Here is a 16772-nt window from a genome sequence, read left to right on the forward strand (position 1 = left end):
ACGAAACCGCTTTCCCCAGCCCCCAACATACATTACGCAGGCTGCGGCTGTCGTATAAAGGGGCAATACCGTAATTTCCCTTGCCCGATTTCACCCACTGACAGATGGCCCCCACAATCCATGGGCCCCACAGGGCAGTGACTGCATACGCCGTGGGCCCCATACCAGCGAGCGCCTGCAGGTGGGGCCCACCCGCGAGACCCGGCCAACTCAGCAGCGCTACATATAAACCCCCACGAAGAAAAAATTCGTTAAAACCCCCGACGAAATAAAAAGATTCTCTCTCTCTCTCCTCTCCCTGCATCGATCGATTTCTCGGGGGAGTTTTCTTCTAGCTTCGGTTCTTGATCGTTGGTGATTGCTTGGAGCCTTTGAGCCACCAGGAGGAAGGAGGAGGAGGAGGAGAGATAGAGGAGAGGCGGCGGCGGCGTCGGACTGGGGCACTGTTCCAAGGTGGTGAGCAATCTGTTTTGCTTTTTTACTTTTTTTTTTTTTGGCTTCCCGATTTTTCCGTTCTTGCTAGTTTTCAACTCGATTTCGTCCACGGTCTGCATCATCGACGAGTGGCGCAGTGGTATTCTGATACGGGATAGTTTACTTTCTGTGCTATTTCGATCTGAATAGTGGTCGAGCTCCTCTGTCTGAAACTCTGAATCGTCCTAATGGGGGGTGGTAGTTCTTGAGATTACAGCTGCTTTCCTCTTTTTTTTTTAATTTTTGCGTTGCTTTTGCTTCTTTCCCGTTGTTTTGTTCCCTTCCGTTTTGGAAATTTCGATCGGGTCTTGGACTTCTGTTATGGACATGCATGTTGTGTTGCCACTGATGGATTTGTTCTTCAAAGAAAAGATGATTGTTCTGTTCATCGTCTCAATCAGATCGTCCCTCTTTTCTTTTTTGTTACTTTTTGAGTGCTGCAGCTGGCATGTCTCTGATTTTGGTAGGCAGTGATCGTGGGAAAAGTTGGTGAGAGCTCGTACCGTCGTTTTTTTTCGTCTCCGGCTTTTATTTTGGTTGGTTGCTGGGTTTGGTTTGGTAGTAGCTTCAGGGTGGTTCTTGAAAGGTCAGTGAGCTCGGATCAAGGTCCTCGATTTCGATCGATCATTTATTGATTGATTGATTCAGATTTCGATCGATCATTTATTGATTGGTTGATTGATTAGATCTTGTGCTAGTTCATGTCCTGTGCGTGTAAATATGCGATCTTTTTTTTACTGATCGCTTCGTGTGAAGTTGGTAGGCTTTGGAGGAGGAAGAAGAGATCAGCTGATTCTTAATAATTCCATTCTGTTTTACTTTATCAGGAGAATTGGACTCCAGCTGTTGCTTTTTATCTGATCCTTCGTCATCCAGTCTGTACACGCATTCATTTGTTTTCTAATATAAATCTTGTTCGACTTTTTGATCAACTTCTTTTTTATAATCAGTCCTGCCTTGGTAGATAGGATTCGATTTGTAGGTTGTGGAATCATTGCACATTAGCTTGGTGCAAGGATTTGATGCTGATGGTTCTTGCTTTTAGTTTTGCAGAGAGAGTAGCCTCCAAAGATGGAAGTTGAACAGGCTGCAGAAGTAGGAGAGGTGACTGCTCCTAAGTTGCCTGATAAGGCAGTCGACAAGGCTCAGGTAAGATATCATATCATTAATCATATAGTAAGTGTTAAGTTCATGCTTGCGACTCCTAATGATCTTTGATAAATGAGTATAGTTGCCAATTGTACAAGATTTTGTTAGGATGTTTAATTTATGTCCCTTGCAATAGCTTGTTCATCGTTTTTAGTTTAGTGGTCTGGGTTCCAGCACTACCACACTAGCATTTTTCTTGAGGTACAGAAAAAGGGCAGTTTCTGAACTTCATTTTGGGTTCTGAACAGGATGTTGCGTACTTGCGTTCATTATTTTTTTTATTCATTAAATTGGTCTCTGGAATCCTGAAAATCTCAATCCTGAAGTTGCAAAGCAAGATAAAGATTGGGCCCCTAAGGAACACTAATCACTGAATTATATGTTGAACATTGCAATGCGGTTCCCAGGATTGGTTAGATGAGGTTGTGTTATAAAATTCATTTTAGTTGTCAGTTTAAGGTCTTAAATATTTCCACGGCATGCCTATTTCCATCCATTACATTGGGCAAGGTTCTAGATGGAGAGTATGCTTCACTGATGACATCCTTATCATTTGGCTTGAAATTCCAGAGATCATTGAATTCTCATAGTGCCACTGTTGCAGGTACATGATGATGACAAGGAAAATCTAGTGAATGGTAATTCAAATCTGCAAGTGAAGGAAGCACACAACGATGAGGATGATGGCACAGGATCAGACGGTTTTGAGCTGATAGATGTGAAGGAGAATTTTGATTCTGCAAAAGTGGTGGAAGAAGAAAAGGCTAGTCCCATAGAGCAAGGAAAAACTGCAGCGCTTGAAGAACAAGCGCTCACGAGAGAATCTGCCATGCTAAACCAAGAAACAAAACAACTGGAAGAACTAACGAGGCGTATTGAAGAGCTTGAATTGGAAAAGGAGAAATTGGTAAAGGGCGTGACAGAAGCAGAAAACAAGCAGAACCTGCATTACACTTCTCTACAAGAAGCACAGAGATCTTTAGCTGATAAAGATAAGGAGCTGGCTGATGCAACTCAGTCACTGAAGGAGCTGGGTTCTGAGCTTGAGAGCTCAAAGGAGAGGATTCAAGAAATTGAAGCTGAATTAGCTGCGTCCGCTGACAAGCTCCACAAACTTGAAGAGCTCAAGGATGAAAGAAGCTTGCATGCTGCGCAGGAGGCGAAGAGGGCCTCAGAACTTGACAAGACGCTTGAAACGGCACAGTTGAACATGAAAGAGATGGAAGCTCAGATCAGTTCTCTTCAAGAAGAGATAAAGGGGCATCAAGATAAGGCCATTGATCATCAGCAAGTGGAAGAATCACTGAGAAGCACGCTCTCAGAACTCAAGATGGTACAAGAGGCACTGGAGTTGTCAAAATCACAAGTGGACGATTTGGAGCAGAAGCTTGCCTCTCAGGATGCTAACATCAGTCATCTCACTGAAGAGTTGAGTCTCCATCGTTCATCTGAAGAATCGCTGAAGGAAAAAACTCTTAAATTAGAGAATGAACTTTCTTCTGCGCATGAAGAGCTGCAAGCAAAGATCCTGAATTTGCAGGAAATGGAGATCAAGCTCGAAGAGCAGGCAAAGGAAAAACAGGCTTGGGAAGCTACATTGGAGAAGCAACAGGAGCAGATACTCAACCTGCAGACTGAGCTCGATGAATCAAAGGGCGGAAATGAAACTCTCCGAGGGACTATAGCTGATCTTAACTCAAAACTTGCAGAGAGAGACTCTCTTCTGCGTCAAGCTGAAGATGAGCATGCTAAAGCACAGCTGCTCCTCTCAGAAGCCCTGTCACATAAAGATGAACTGGAGGTAAATCTGAAATCTATCAATGAGCAGCATGGTGAGTCCAGAGCTGCTGCAGAAAATGCAAGCCAGAAGATTCTAGAGCTTGAAGCACTACTCCAGACACTTCATACTACTGAAGAGGCTTTGAAGTTACAACTAGAAGAGGCTGAGGCAAGGGTGGAAGTTGCTGAGAAGAAAGGTTCAGATCTTGAGCAACTGCTCGGTGAATCTGAGAACAAATTAGTCGCTTCCAGTGGAGAACTAAAGTTGTTGGAAGAGCGTGTTCAACAAGAGGCAGCTTCATCAGCAGAAAAGGAGAAGCTGCTTGAAGAAGCAACGAACAGTGTGGAGGCGTACAAAGAAAAGATCAATGAGTTGCAAGCATCTCTGGATTCCACGACGTCTAAAAATCAGCTGCTTGAACAAGAAGTCAAGGACCTGTCTGACAAGTTTACAGAGCATCAAGAACAAGCTCATTCGGTTCACGAAAGAAGTCTTGAACTGGAGAGCCTGCTTCATACATCGAAGTCTGATGCTGAAGTTGCACACACCCGGACACAGGATCTTGAAAATGAGCTGAACACTGCAAATGAAAAGTTCAAGGAGGTTGAAGCAGACCTAGAACAGTACAGGAGCAAGGTTTCTCAGCTTTCCGATGAACTAGAAGCATACCAGACAAAAGCAGCTAGTCTTGAAGCTGTGATGGAATCTGCAAGCGAAAAGGAGAAAGAGCTTGTGGAATCTCTGGGTCAAATTACTGAAGAAAAGAAGAAACTTGAACTACTAGTATTGGAGTATGAAGAGAAGACCGAAGAATACTTAAAGGAAAAACAATCTTTGGAAGAGAGGTTGCAGAGCCAAGAATCCAAGGTGCTGGCTTTAGAGGAATCATTGGTGAAAATGGGAGAAGAAAAAGAAAGTCATGAGGGCACCATTGCTGATCTTAATCTACAATTATCCAATAAGAATGACATGTACATGCAATTGGAGTCCCAGTTAAGTCAGGCCGGGGATGATCATAGCAAAACAAGATCACTTCTATCTGAAGCACAATTGCACAAAGAGGAACTGGAGTTAAACTTGAAATCTCTTAATGATCTGCACGTCGAATCCAAAACAGCTGCGGAGTCTGCATTACAGAGAATTGCAGAGCTTGAAACTCAGGTTCAGGAATTAAGTGCTGCTGAACAAAGTTTGAAGTCACACCTTACTGAGTTTGAGTCAAAGTTGGCATCTGCTGAGAAGAAGAGCATGGATCTTGAGCAAGAGCTTAAAGATGCTACAGAGGAATGCAACAGTTCCCGTTTGAGAGTCGATGAGCTTTCTGGGGAGCTTGAAGAGTACAAAGAGAAAAGAACTAGCCTCGAGGCTTCATTACTCGAAGCAAAACAAAAGGAGGCTGAGTTGTCAGAGAAGTTGGATCAAGTTAATGAAGAAAAGGAGAAATTTGAAGAGCTGTCCAAGAAAGCTACCATAAAACATTTGGAAGCAGAGAACCAGGTCCAAGCCTTGCAAGGCGAACTAGAATCGGCCCGCCATAAACTGGAAGAGGTGGAGTCTGATCTTGAGGCCCTTGGTATTAGAGAAACCTCAGTACTTGACAAGCTTAAATCTGCCGAGGAGCAGCTTGAGCACAAAGGAAAGGCACTAGAACATGCCACTTCCAAGAAAATTGATCTGGAAGCGCTGTACCAGTCCTTACTTGAAGACACAGAGATGAAGCTTCAGCAAGCAGGGGAGAACTTGACCCAGAAGGAGACAGAATGCCAGGAGTTGTCTGAAAAATTGAAGGCAGCTGAGGAACAAGCAGCATCTTATCAAGCAAAAGCAACTGCAGCCGCAGAAGAGGTGGAATCCGTGAAGGTGGAGCTTGAAGCCTTTGAGACGGAGATATCTACTCTTGAGACCACCATTGAAGAACTTAAGACCAAGGCCTCCAATGCCGAGTCAAGGGCCGAACAGGCTTTGGTTGAGAGTGCAATGATGAGTGAGACAAACCAGGCCCTAAAAGAGGACCTTGATGCTAAGCTGGCCATGCTTCGTGAACTACAGGAACAGTTTGATTCTACTCATGCTGAGAAAGAAGAAGTTTTCACGAAGCTATCTGCACATGAGAAAACGATAGAGCATTTGACTGAGGTGCACAGTAGAGGCTTAGAACTCCACGCTACAGCTGAATCAAAGAATGCAGAACTTGAAGCGCAAATGCATGAAGCTCTTGAGACAATAGGGAAGAAAGATTCAGAAGTAAAAGACTTGAATGAGAGGCTGGCTGCTCTTGAGTCCGAGATTGAAAGTTTGACGCATGTGAATGAAGCCATGAAACAGGAAATCAATGCTAAGCTGGTCAAGGTTGATGAGCTGCAGGAGAAATTGAGTTCCATAAGTTCTGAGAAAGAAGAAGTTGCAGAGAAAGTGGTTGTTCATGAGAAAACAATAGAACATTTGAGAGAAGAGCACTCAAGGGGCTTGGAGCTCCAGTCTGCTGCTGAATCGAGATCTGCAGAAATTGAGAATGAACTGCGTGAAGTTCTTGAAACAGTAGCTCAGAAAGAAGCTGAAGTTACAGACTTGAAGGAAAAGCTAGTTTCACTTGAAACTGAGAATGAAAAACTGGTTGGTATAAATGAGTCCCTGAAAGGGGAACTGGATACTAAGGTGGCAATGTTCGATGAGTTACAGGAACAGTTCAGCTCAACTCATGCTGAAAAGGAAGAAGCTGCAGAGAAGCTAGCTGTTCATGAGAGAACAATTTCGCACCTGACAGAAGTGCACACGAGAAGCTTGGAACTCCACTCTGCAGCTGAGTCAAAGAACGAAGAAATTGAAAGTAAGCTCCATGAGGCCCTTGAGATGGCAGCACAGAAAGAAGCTGAAGTTAAAGACCTAAGCAAGAAGCTGGATGCTCTTGAAATAGAGTTGGGATATTATGAGGAGCAGGCAACTGAAGCTGCTGCTGCTGAAGAAACGCATAAGATTAAGTTTGATGAAGCTGTGCACAAAATAAAAAGCCTAGAAGAACAACTTGCAGTAACAGAAAACAAGGTTGAGCTTTTCCATACCGAGAAAGAAAATTTGGTTATTGCAAATAGCAAATTGAATGAGGAGCTGGAGTTACATCAGAACAAGCTGAATGAATTGCAAGTAGCCCTTGCTGCAGCAGTAGCAGAAAAGGAGGGTTCATCTGAAGAGATTCATTCATTGAGGAAAACACTAGATGGCATGATTCAACGGAAGGAAGAGCTGGAAAGCCAGGTAATGAAGTTATTCATAATTTTGTTAGTAGTTTGTTATTGCTTCTTATCTCCTGTAGCTCTCTCTCAACAGTTATATTGCTATTACATATTTTGTAGCTTTAAGAAAGTTATCTCCCTTTCAGGTATCTTCTACTGTCGAAGAGCATGAAGAACTGAAGAGCAAGTACAATATTACGCTGGAGGAAAAGCAGTTGTTGAATGAGAAGTATGAATCTGCAAAGAAAGAGCTTGGGGAAGCAATAGCTAAATTAGAGGAGCAAATGAATGTTGACAAGTCAGAAAAAGAATTGCACATCTCAAAATTGGAGAGGCAGATCACATTGTCTGAACTAAAATACATGGAGGAGGTATATATTCATTCATTTCCCGTTAAACTATTTGGGATTGAACTTGGATGTTTTATCTGTATAATGAATCCAATCTGTGCAGATCCAAACCATGCAAGTGGAAACAACTGAAAAGGATGAGGCGCTTACAACCAAAATGCAAGAGCATGCAAACTTGGTCCATGAAAAAGATGCGTTGGAACAACAATTACTGGAAGTTAGGAAGGAACTAAATGATGCTTACCATACCATAGCAAATCAGGTAATTTTATAAATATATTTCAAAAGCACAATATTTTTTTTTCTTATTGCTAAGCCACTCTGCTACATGTAAAAGGCATGACTTGAACATTCTGACGTTTATCTGAGCTAGTCTTGACCTTTTCCTTCTTTTTGCAGGAAGAGCAAGTTTCAGTGAGGGAGATAAAGTGGGATGCATATAAGAAGTTCTCAGAGGATCAACTTGAAGCTGAGCAGCAGCATGTTGCAGAGCTGGAAGTACAAGTATCATCTCTTAAACAACAGCTGCAAGAAGCTGAGATCCATTACAAGCACAAGGTGGGTTTATTATTTGAGTGCTATATACTTTTTCAGTTTTTGCGTGTGACATGGTTGCTATTGGCTGATTGTCAAGGATTTATTGGTATCTATTCTGAGTCTGCTGTGCTCCATTTCTCATTCAAAATTGACCTTTCATGACCAAAGACTTGCTTAATCAATTCTAAAAGAACTTTGGTAGGAGATATTTTGGCAACCATGAGAAATACTTGTCTCTTTGAGCTACACTCTTTCACATCAACTTTTAGTTAAATGTTTCGATATTTATGGTAACCTTATAATGAGTAGTCTTTCCTTTTGCAGGAAGAACAGGTTTCTCTAAGGGAGGTTCAATGGGAAGCAGATCAAGAACATTCAGTGAGTGAGCTAAAAGCTCAGCGTCAGTATGCTGCAGAATTAGAGAAACAAATTGGAGCTCTTACACAGCAGTTACAATTGGTTGAAAAACAGTATGAGCAAAAGGTAAACTTTATCCTTTTCGGGGTAATTCCTTGCAAAAAAAGATGATCATCACAACATAGCTCAGCACATACTCCAATTTAGTAGGGTACCCTATTTAATATGGCACAAGGGGTCTTTACTATCATGTCATAGTTGTCACTGATTATCACTAATACAAAAGCTGAAGATAAACTCATTCAATACTGTCCACCCACTGATGGATGGCACTTCGCTTCGCATCTAATAATTCCCATGGCGTTGAAATTTGAATTTCAACAATTGCGTTGGCATTTAATAAGTTCATATGCATGATGTGGTCTTTCATTTATAAGTAGGAGAAATTTTTTCCCCACATATTGAATTGTCTTGGATTTCCAGGTTACAGAAGAGAGGGAGAAACTTGCTCTCGTTAACACGGAAGTCAGCAAGTTGACACAGAAGCTTAGCAAGAGTGCTGAAATGGAGAAGAAGATAGAACACCTTGAGCAGAAATTGCAGGTAGCTTATGCCAAATCCGAAAAAGAAATGATATGGAATATCTGAATCAACACTCGCTATCTAGTCATCTAGTACTATGAAATAAAATAATCAATCATACCATCTTTTTGCAGGCAAAAGATTCTGTGGAATCGACATCCCGCGACTTCAGCCTTGACTCATCAACGCTGCCAAGCAAACAACGCGACAGATCGCTGGCTCCTGAAACGACACCTCCAAACCCAACACAACAGCAAGAACTGCGAGAGCCTTCTGGTATCATGGCCTTTAAGTTCATCCTGGGAGTCGCGCTGCTGTCCGTGCTCATCGGTGTATTTCTTGGGAAGAGATACTAGCGTTTATGCCTTTCAGAATGTCTACTGGGAAACCCCATTGTCAATACTGCTTTCGGTGAACCTCAATTGTCTTAGCAGTTGAAAACTGTGCAAATTCTGCAAAAGTTTGAAAGATTTTGGTAGGCTTCACTGGAACAACAGATTCATGACTTCCAGGGAGAAGTCAGAAAATCTTGGAAGTTTTTTCTCCTCTTGTTGAGTAATTCCATTTAGTTTCATTTTTTGGTTTAGGGGGCTAGGAATATGATTTTTGTTTCATTCCTACCCTTTTGCATGCAGAAGGCCATCTGCTGCATGCAATTGGTTTTGCTGTCAGCTTGTATTTACATCTGTATGTAAAGAGAACATCGGTTCGGGGACAAGAAATATATGCCTATGAAAATTTGTTCATATTTCCAATTGTGTGAGTTGCATTGTCCTGTACAAACTGCAGTGTTTTCCATTTGCATCTTCAGCTGGTAGGCCGAAAGTTACCTCCATTGTCTTACAAAAGTTACCTCCATTGTCTTACAAAATAGTATTCTGCATTTGCGGGTTGGAAAGAAAGAAAAAGCCCTTATCTTATCCAAGACCAGGTTTTCAGCACTATGAAACCTTTTCAGCTATAATTCTTGCACACAATGATCAACTGATACACTTCTGTATTTCATCCACTTCCACTTGACAGTGCTAACTTTCTTTGGTGGTCATGTGATGCACTACTTTGCAGGTACATGCATCATGCATGAGCTTTATGCTGCAGCATTGTAGGTAAAGGGTAACCATGATTCTGAATGAGATCATCAGAAGCTTCAATTTTCAAACACTTCTCCCTCCTTTAACTAACAGTGCCACTGCTAGCGCTAGCAGAACGGGAGATGAACAGTCTGAAACTTTGAATGCCATGATAACATGAACAGTTTGTTTTGGGGGCTAGATGTTGTTCTGAAAAAAGAAAAGAAGATACCACCTGATGTCATGAACTCATGATAGCACACTTTAGGATATTTTTGTTCAGATAAGATCATGACTCATGAGAAAGGGGAACAGTCTCCATGGCAGGTGTGGTTTGGACAGCAAAATCTGTGAAATCAATGCGTTGAGTTAATCTATGTGATGAACAAATTGTTAAAGGTGGGTGTTTCGGAAAATACGATGCACAGTGTTTTCAGCCGTGAACGGTGCATGTCGGCGCTGGGTGTCTGGTCTGACCGGGTAGCCCGACGGTCAAACCGGTAGACTTCGGGTTGGAGTCGGTTTCGAAGTATTTTTATGGAATTTCTAGATTGCTTCATATTTATGATTTCTAGAGTATTTCTATTCGTATGTGATACTATTGTGTGTTGATGTGAGTCAAGTTGGTCTTCGGTGTGTTTTTCTCTGGATCCCGACAGTCACACCAGCGACAAGGCGGCGGTCCAACCAGCGGTGACATGGCGGTCAAACAGGTGGCATCCACCCGGTCAGACCGACGCACACACGCCGGTCAGACTGATCTCCATCGGCTACGAGGGTAACCTTTAATTCCGCTAAAAGTTTTTAGTTTTTGGTGTTTCAACCATTCACCCCTCTCTAGTTGGCTTGATTCTTGTATTTCCTACAAAAGTATCTGACAGATAATATCAATTCTGAAATTCCTTTGCAATTGCGTGCAAATAGATCTGACGGCCCATCGATCAGTTCTTGAGCTTTCAGTCTGCTTTTGTGTTAGTACTAGCTAGAACTATTTGGTGAATCTACTTTCCTATTATTATTGTTGGAGACTAGTACTAGCAGTGCCTTTCAACAGGATTTTCAGTGTTGGTGAGGTTGATGATGATAGTTAAAGACCCTACACTGTATGGGACACTGTTAAAAAGGATTGGCGTCCACAGCATCAGGCTACAAATCCCCATGTCTGAAAAATCTTCAGAGACTCTGGTCACAAGCATGTGGCTTAGGACTATAGGAGTACTCATTAGTGTCTTAATAAAGCTCATTAACTTTTCTATCATCATCCTGATGGGGAACATTATGGGGTCAAAACCACAGATTAATTATTAATCTGCTATGCTTTGCAAGCAGTGCTTGTGTCTGATATCTGCAGCCTTTGCATTGCAATGCATACTAGTAGTATCCTGGCATTCTTGCACGGATCAAATGAATGGCTATTTTAGTGACAGCCATCATTTAGGTATACTAATCACCATTCCTTTTGTTCATGGACACTAAATCCAAAGAAATCCATCCAATTTGGGTAGGGGAGTGAATTGACCTGAGTAGACAGCCTCAAAGAGCACAATTAACAGTACAACTTTCGGGTGGACCAATCTATAAAACAAGAATTTCCCACCAAACAAAATACTCTTATATGCTTATGCCACTAGAGTGTCACCTACTACATGATAAATGCTCCTTCACAAGATCCCAAAGTGAGCTTTCTAGGAGAAAAAAAATGGAAAAGACTGCAAAGGCAAGGATATATGCCATGCTTAAAGCCTACCAATGAGGTGAAGACAGCATGCCACCCCTACGCGAGATGTGACAAATTCACTTCAATAGATTGGCAAATGGCATAGCACATAGCACAAACCTCCAATTTGTCCTTAAAGAAAGGTATGAACCTCCAAAACTCTTGATGCCTCGATGGAAAAAATGAAGTAGTGGAAGGGGGGCCATTGTTCTTACGATTGATCATTAATGAGTGAAAAATTGTATCTTAGGGGCCGTTTGGTTTCCAGGGACTTAGTCCAAGTCCCTGTCACATCGGATGTTTGGACACTAATTTAGAGTATTAAACATCCACTAATTACAAAACCCATTCTATAAGCTTGGACTAATTCGCGAGACGAATATTTTGAGTCTAATTACAACATGATTTTGACAATGTGATGCTACAGTAAACTTTTGATAATTATGGATTAATTAGGCTTAAAAAATTCGTCTCGCGGATTAGCTCTCATTTATAAAATTAGTTTTTTTATTAGTCTATGTTTAATACTCTAAATTAGCGTCCAAACATCCGATGTGACATGGGCTAAAAAGTTTTAGCCCCATCTAAACACCCCCTTAGTATACATATGACAAAGAATTGTGATAACCTACGAATCTCTTCTAATTAATAATAGAAAAACACGAGCTGGGCATAGTTGGTCAGGTCAGGGTTTAATCAATCGTTTTTGGCATTTGTATTAGGGGTGCCAATATACTGAAATTTCAGAAACTCCGGTCTGAAATTATTTGATTTTCAAACAAAATTTAGTCAAATTTGAACAAAATATTGTCAAATTCACAAAAAAAATAAAATGTTTAAAATTTTGGCCGAAATAATGTCATTGGGGGAGGGGGGGGTCGATAAAACCAAAATTTTGAACCCAGGGTTAGGTTATGTAACCTGTCCATCCAATTTCACGTACTAGGACTTTACACAGATGCTCATATTTACAACTATTTATTCTTTTAGTGAAAGGTGGTATACCCTTCGACTGTACGGGTCATGTAGTGACTTTATCAGTCTTAATGTATGTCGGCTCAGTTTTTTGGATGTGTCAATAGGAGTAGGATGTGTCATGTGTATGGGCACGTTCAGGATGAGTGTGCGTGTGCATACGAGTGTTTGCATTTATACTATGTTCTGAAAATAATAATAATAACTAGAAAATGTGCATCTTACATAATATTAGGATAATTTTAGGTTGGATTTGTGTCAATGTGGATTCTCCCTCTGTCCTATAATAAACCAATATTTGAATACGAATTTGGGCATTACCAATGTCTACCTTAATATACAAAAGTTTTTTTTCTGAAATAAAGAGAGTGTTTTTCACGAACACAAATAAAGAGAGTGTTTCTTAGCCTAATTGACGTATACGACCTTATCTAGTGTAGGTATGCCGCCCATGAATAATTTTTTTGGTTTCTTCATATTTCGCTTAGAGCGAAGGTAGATTATTTAGCCAAAAGAAACCGGAGGGGGAACAAGTTGTTTTTGTGCATCAGGTCTTATGGTTAAATAGAAATGATATTATTTTTATAAGAAATACATTTTAAAATTTTTTAAGCTAATACTTAATTAATCACGCGTTAATTTATCGCTCCATTTTATGTGTGAAGGGAAGAGTTCCCAGCCCCTCCAAAAGAATACGGCCTAAAAAATTGACACAGTATCCATATAATCCAATACGGAGTATTATCGTACTAGGCACTAGACTATATAGCATTCTACACCCTACTATACGTTTGAATTATACATTTGAATGTGCAGTTGAAATATATGGTGCATATGTGATTTGTTGAGATGGCAAGAAACAACCTACGAGAGTCCAAGGGCGTCCAAGGGCTATGTTTAGTTTCGTGGCCACGTTTTGCCTCATCTTGCCATAAAAAAAGTTAGATAAGTTTAATCAGGTTAGGCTATGTGTTGTCACACTTTGCAGCAAGACTCATTCCTCATTAGGTAGGCCCCATATGTCAATAGCACAGAAGAATGTGGCAATGTTATCTTCCTTTAGCTAAAGTGTTTGGCTCCATTTTTACCAGCCAAAAGTTAGGCGTGCTAGTAAAAAGAAAAAAATTGTGGCGTGCTTAAGGAAATAGGTGTGCCAACCAAGCAGATTGTTAAGAAATATTGGATCTTTATAGGGTCAAAATGATATCGAAATATACACGTAAAAGAGATTCCGTTAGTAGAAACCACACCTAACATTAATACTTGTACAATACACAATTATAAATATGACGACAGCCGATAACAACATACAGTATTATATACACATATTTACTACTACCACTTAATTATACTACGGACTGCGGCGGTATAACTAGGCAGGAGGTTAGTCGGCCCCATGCCCTAACCTTTCTTCACTCCCATTGGTGGTACTCCATCCATCCCAAAAAAAAAAAGACAAACTCTAGGTTTCCGTGTCTAACGTTTGACTGTCCGTTTTATATGAAATTTTTTTATAATTAGTATTTTCATCGTTGTTAGATGATAAAACATGATTAATACTTTATGCGTGACTTGTCTTTTAAATTTTTTTTCATAATTTTTTAAAATAAGACGGACAGTCAAACGTTAGACATGAAAATTTAGGGTTTATCTTTTTTTTTTTTTAAAGTACGGAGGGAATATACCCAATGTACAGTCTCACCGCGTACTTCAGCCAGAACCGGCCGTCGGAGACAGCGAGGTCGGCCGGCGGCGGATCGAGGACTGACGTGCTAAATCGTCAAGGCTACAGGAAGGAAGAAGGAGCAAGCTGGCGAGTGCGAGTACTCCGTTCATTCCAAATCCCAAAATAAATCTAATTGTAGGGATAAATGTGGACACATATATTTTTTTTATTTATCGTAGGATTGGATTTATTTTAAGGCAGAGAAAGTACTCCCTTCGTCTCAAAATAAGCGTAGCATGAGTTTCCGTGTCTAACTATAATTATCCGTTTTATTTTATTTTTTTAAAAAAAATAAAAAAACATAAATCATGCATAAACTATTATTCATGTTTTATAATATAATAACAACAAAAATATTAATAAAAAAATTCAAATATGACGGTCGATCAAAGTTGGACACGGAAACTTATGGCTACTTTATACGTAACTTATTTTTAAATCGATTAGTATTTTTGTTATTATGAGATGATAAAATATAAATAGTACTTTATACGTAACTTATGTTTTTAAATCTTTTCAAAAAAAATAATAAGATGGACGATCAAAGTTGTGCACGAAAAATTATGGCTGCACTTAAAATGGGATAGAGGGAGTAAAATATCAGTTTATGGCAGTGTTTAGCTCCCTTCAAACTTCCAAAAATTTCGTCACATCAAATGTTTGGACACATGCATGGAGCATTAAATGTGGACGAAAAAAACAATTACATAGTCTGCATAAATTGCGAGACGAATCTTTTAAGCTTAATTACGTCATGATTTGATAATGTGATGCTACATTAAACATTTGCTAATGACGGATTAATTAGGCTTAATAAATTCTTCTCACAGTTTACAGGCAGAATCTGTAATTTGTTTTATTATTAGTCTACGTTTAATACTTTAAATGTGTGTTCGTATACTTAAAATGGCGCACCATCTAAGGTGGTGTTTGGGAAGGTCCCTCTCACAAAAATTTTAGTCTCTATAAAAGGGACTTATGCTTTTATGAAAGGGATAAGTTTATTTCTCCTTCCCAAACACCCCCTAAACACGGTCTATGTTTTTTTTCTTTTTTGGCCGAGGTTGTACTAGCTGCGAGAGGGACACACGTGCACTGTAGATGATGCTCTCCTGCTCGCATGGCGCCAACCGGTGGCCTGAGCACGCTGGCTGCTGAGTGGCTGGCTGCCAATGCATCATGCATGCATGCCGTGACATAAATAGCACTCCGAAATCTTACTATTTAGGAGTATTAAACTTAGATTACCGATAAAACCGATTTCATAACCTCTAGGCTATTTTGCGAGACGAATCTAATGATATATATTAATACATAATTAGCGGCTAATTACTGTAGCATTACTGTAGCAAATCGTGGATTAATATACATTAGATTTGTCTCGCAAAATAACCTAGGAGTTATGGAATCGGTTTTATCGGTAATCTAAGTTTAATACTCCTAAATAATAAGATTCTGGAGGGATTTAATAGACAATAAGGTCAAACCAAGTGAAGGAGAGGAGGAGATGATACTGTACACCATAGTACACCCATACTACCGCCTGCCCCTGCACTGCACCGTAGTATCCGTACCGTCCTATACCTGCTTGCCTGCTGCTGCTGCTGCAAGTTGCAACCCCTGTCCCCTTCAGTATACTCCATCCGTAAAAAAAAAAAAAAGACAAACCCTTAATTTTCGTGTCTAAATTTGACTGTCCGTCTTATATACAAAATTTTTATAATTCATATTTTTATTGTTGTTAGATGATAATACATAATTAATATTTTATGCGTGACTTGTCTTTTTAATTTTTTTCATAATTTTTTAAATAAGACGGAGTTCAAACGATAGGCACGGAAATCAGGGTTTGTGGGAGTAGTAGAGTACTGTACTACTACGAAGCAGAGAGGGCCAACGCCAACGCAGAGAGGGCTGCGGTATTGCTCCCTCCACTGTACTCTCTCTACTGTACTGTGCTGCTCCTACGACGACCACCGATGAACGCATCTCTGAATGTTTTCTTCGTCATACACTGATCCCTCCCCTTCCATGGCTTCATTGCTCCATGTGAGGAGGACTGGAGGAGGAGGAGCCAGCAAGATGCTACTCCCTCCATCTCTACCCCTTTTGTCTTTAAAAAAAAATCAATCCTACCAACGAATCTGGACACATAATTAGTTGTTTTACCCATAGATTGCTTTTAATGGGTTTGTACATATTGTTACAGTTTATCAGTTGTTGCTCAACTAGATAGAGCTTATCAGTTAGAGCAAGTTTAATAGCATAGTCAACTACCGGCTTCAAATCATCTATAGTTAATTTTATAGCTAATTCATACAATAGTTATCTATACACATATACTATATAATTAGTATTTGGTCCCACATGTCATACACACATGCATCTTGAAGTCTTATTTAAATTGTGAAATGCTTCCTCGGTTTGTTTATACATGCGAGTACTTATTTAAATTTTTGTCATAAATAAATCTTTAAATGTTTCAATTTGATTTTTGAAGGTCATTCTCTTATTACTTTTGCTATATATTTTTTTCTATGTTTTATGCTACTAGTAGTAATTAGTACTAGTAACAAAACAAGTATATTGGTGACTACCGCTGTCCAAAGTACTACTCTCTCCGTCGTATTTTGAGTACAGCCATAATTTTTCGTGCTCAATTTTGATCGTCCTTCTTATTTAAAATTTTTTTGAAAAAAAATTAAAAACATAAATCACTCATAAATTTTTCGAAGTATTTATGTTTTATCATCTCATAACAACAAAAATATTAATTATATTAAAAATTTAAAATAAAACGAACGATTAAAATTGAGTACGAAAAC

The 16772-nt window shown here is 39.9% G+C and overlaps 1 protein-coding gene across 3 annotated transcripts; it reads left to right on the top strand.

Annotated features, from left to right (window-relative positions):
- Window positions 1–247: 247 nt before the first annotated feature.
- On the top strand, window positions 248–9214 carry LOC127771294 (uncharacterized). Of its 3 annotated transcripts, none has more exons than XM_052297176.1 (9): window positions 248–456; window positions 1528–1623; window positions 2228–6655; window positions 6780–7004; window positions 7087–7245; window positions 7383–7541; window positions 7845–8003; window positions 8361–8480; window positions 8594–9214. In XM_052297176.1, the coding sequence occupies exons 2-9, from the start codon at window positions 1546–1548 to the stop codon at window positions 8813–8815; spliced, it is 5550 nt and encodes a 1849-aa protein (XP_052153136.1). In that variant the 5' UTR covers window positions 248–456; window positions 1528–1545; the 3' UTR covers window positions 8816–9214. The 3 variants fall into 3 exon arrangements, with proteins under 3 accessions (XP_052153136.1, XP_052153135.1, XP_052153134.1); XM_052297175.1 differs by having other exon boundaries at window positions 248–453; window positions 1520–1623; XM_052297174.1 differs by having other exon boundaries at window positions 248–453.
- The last annotated feature ends 7558 nt before the right edge of the window (window positions 9215–16772 follow it).

Source organism: Oryza glaberrima, chromosome 4, assembly GCF_000147395.1.
Source record: "Oryza glaberrima chromosome 4, OglaRS2, whole genome shotgun sequence".
NCBI classification, from domain to species: domain Eukaryota; kingdom Viridiplantae; phylum Streptophyta; class Magnoliopsida; order Poales; family Poaceae; genus Oryza; species Oryza glaberrima.

Bases quoted from the DNA above. Each gene is read 5' to 3' on its own strand.
- LOC127771294 (XM_052297176.1), top strand. From the start codon at position 1,546: ATGGAAGTTGAACAGGCTGCAGAAGTAGGAGAGGTGACTGCTCCTAAG. The intron at 7,246-7,382 runs GTAATTTTATAA...TTCTTTTTGCAG, and splicing joins ACCATACCATAGCAAATCAG to GAAGAGCAAGTTTCAGTGAG. The intron at 8,004-8,360 runs GTAAACTTTATC...TTGGATTTCCAG, and splicing joins AAAAACAGTATGAGCAAAAG to GTTACAGAAGAGAGGGAGAA.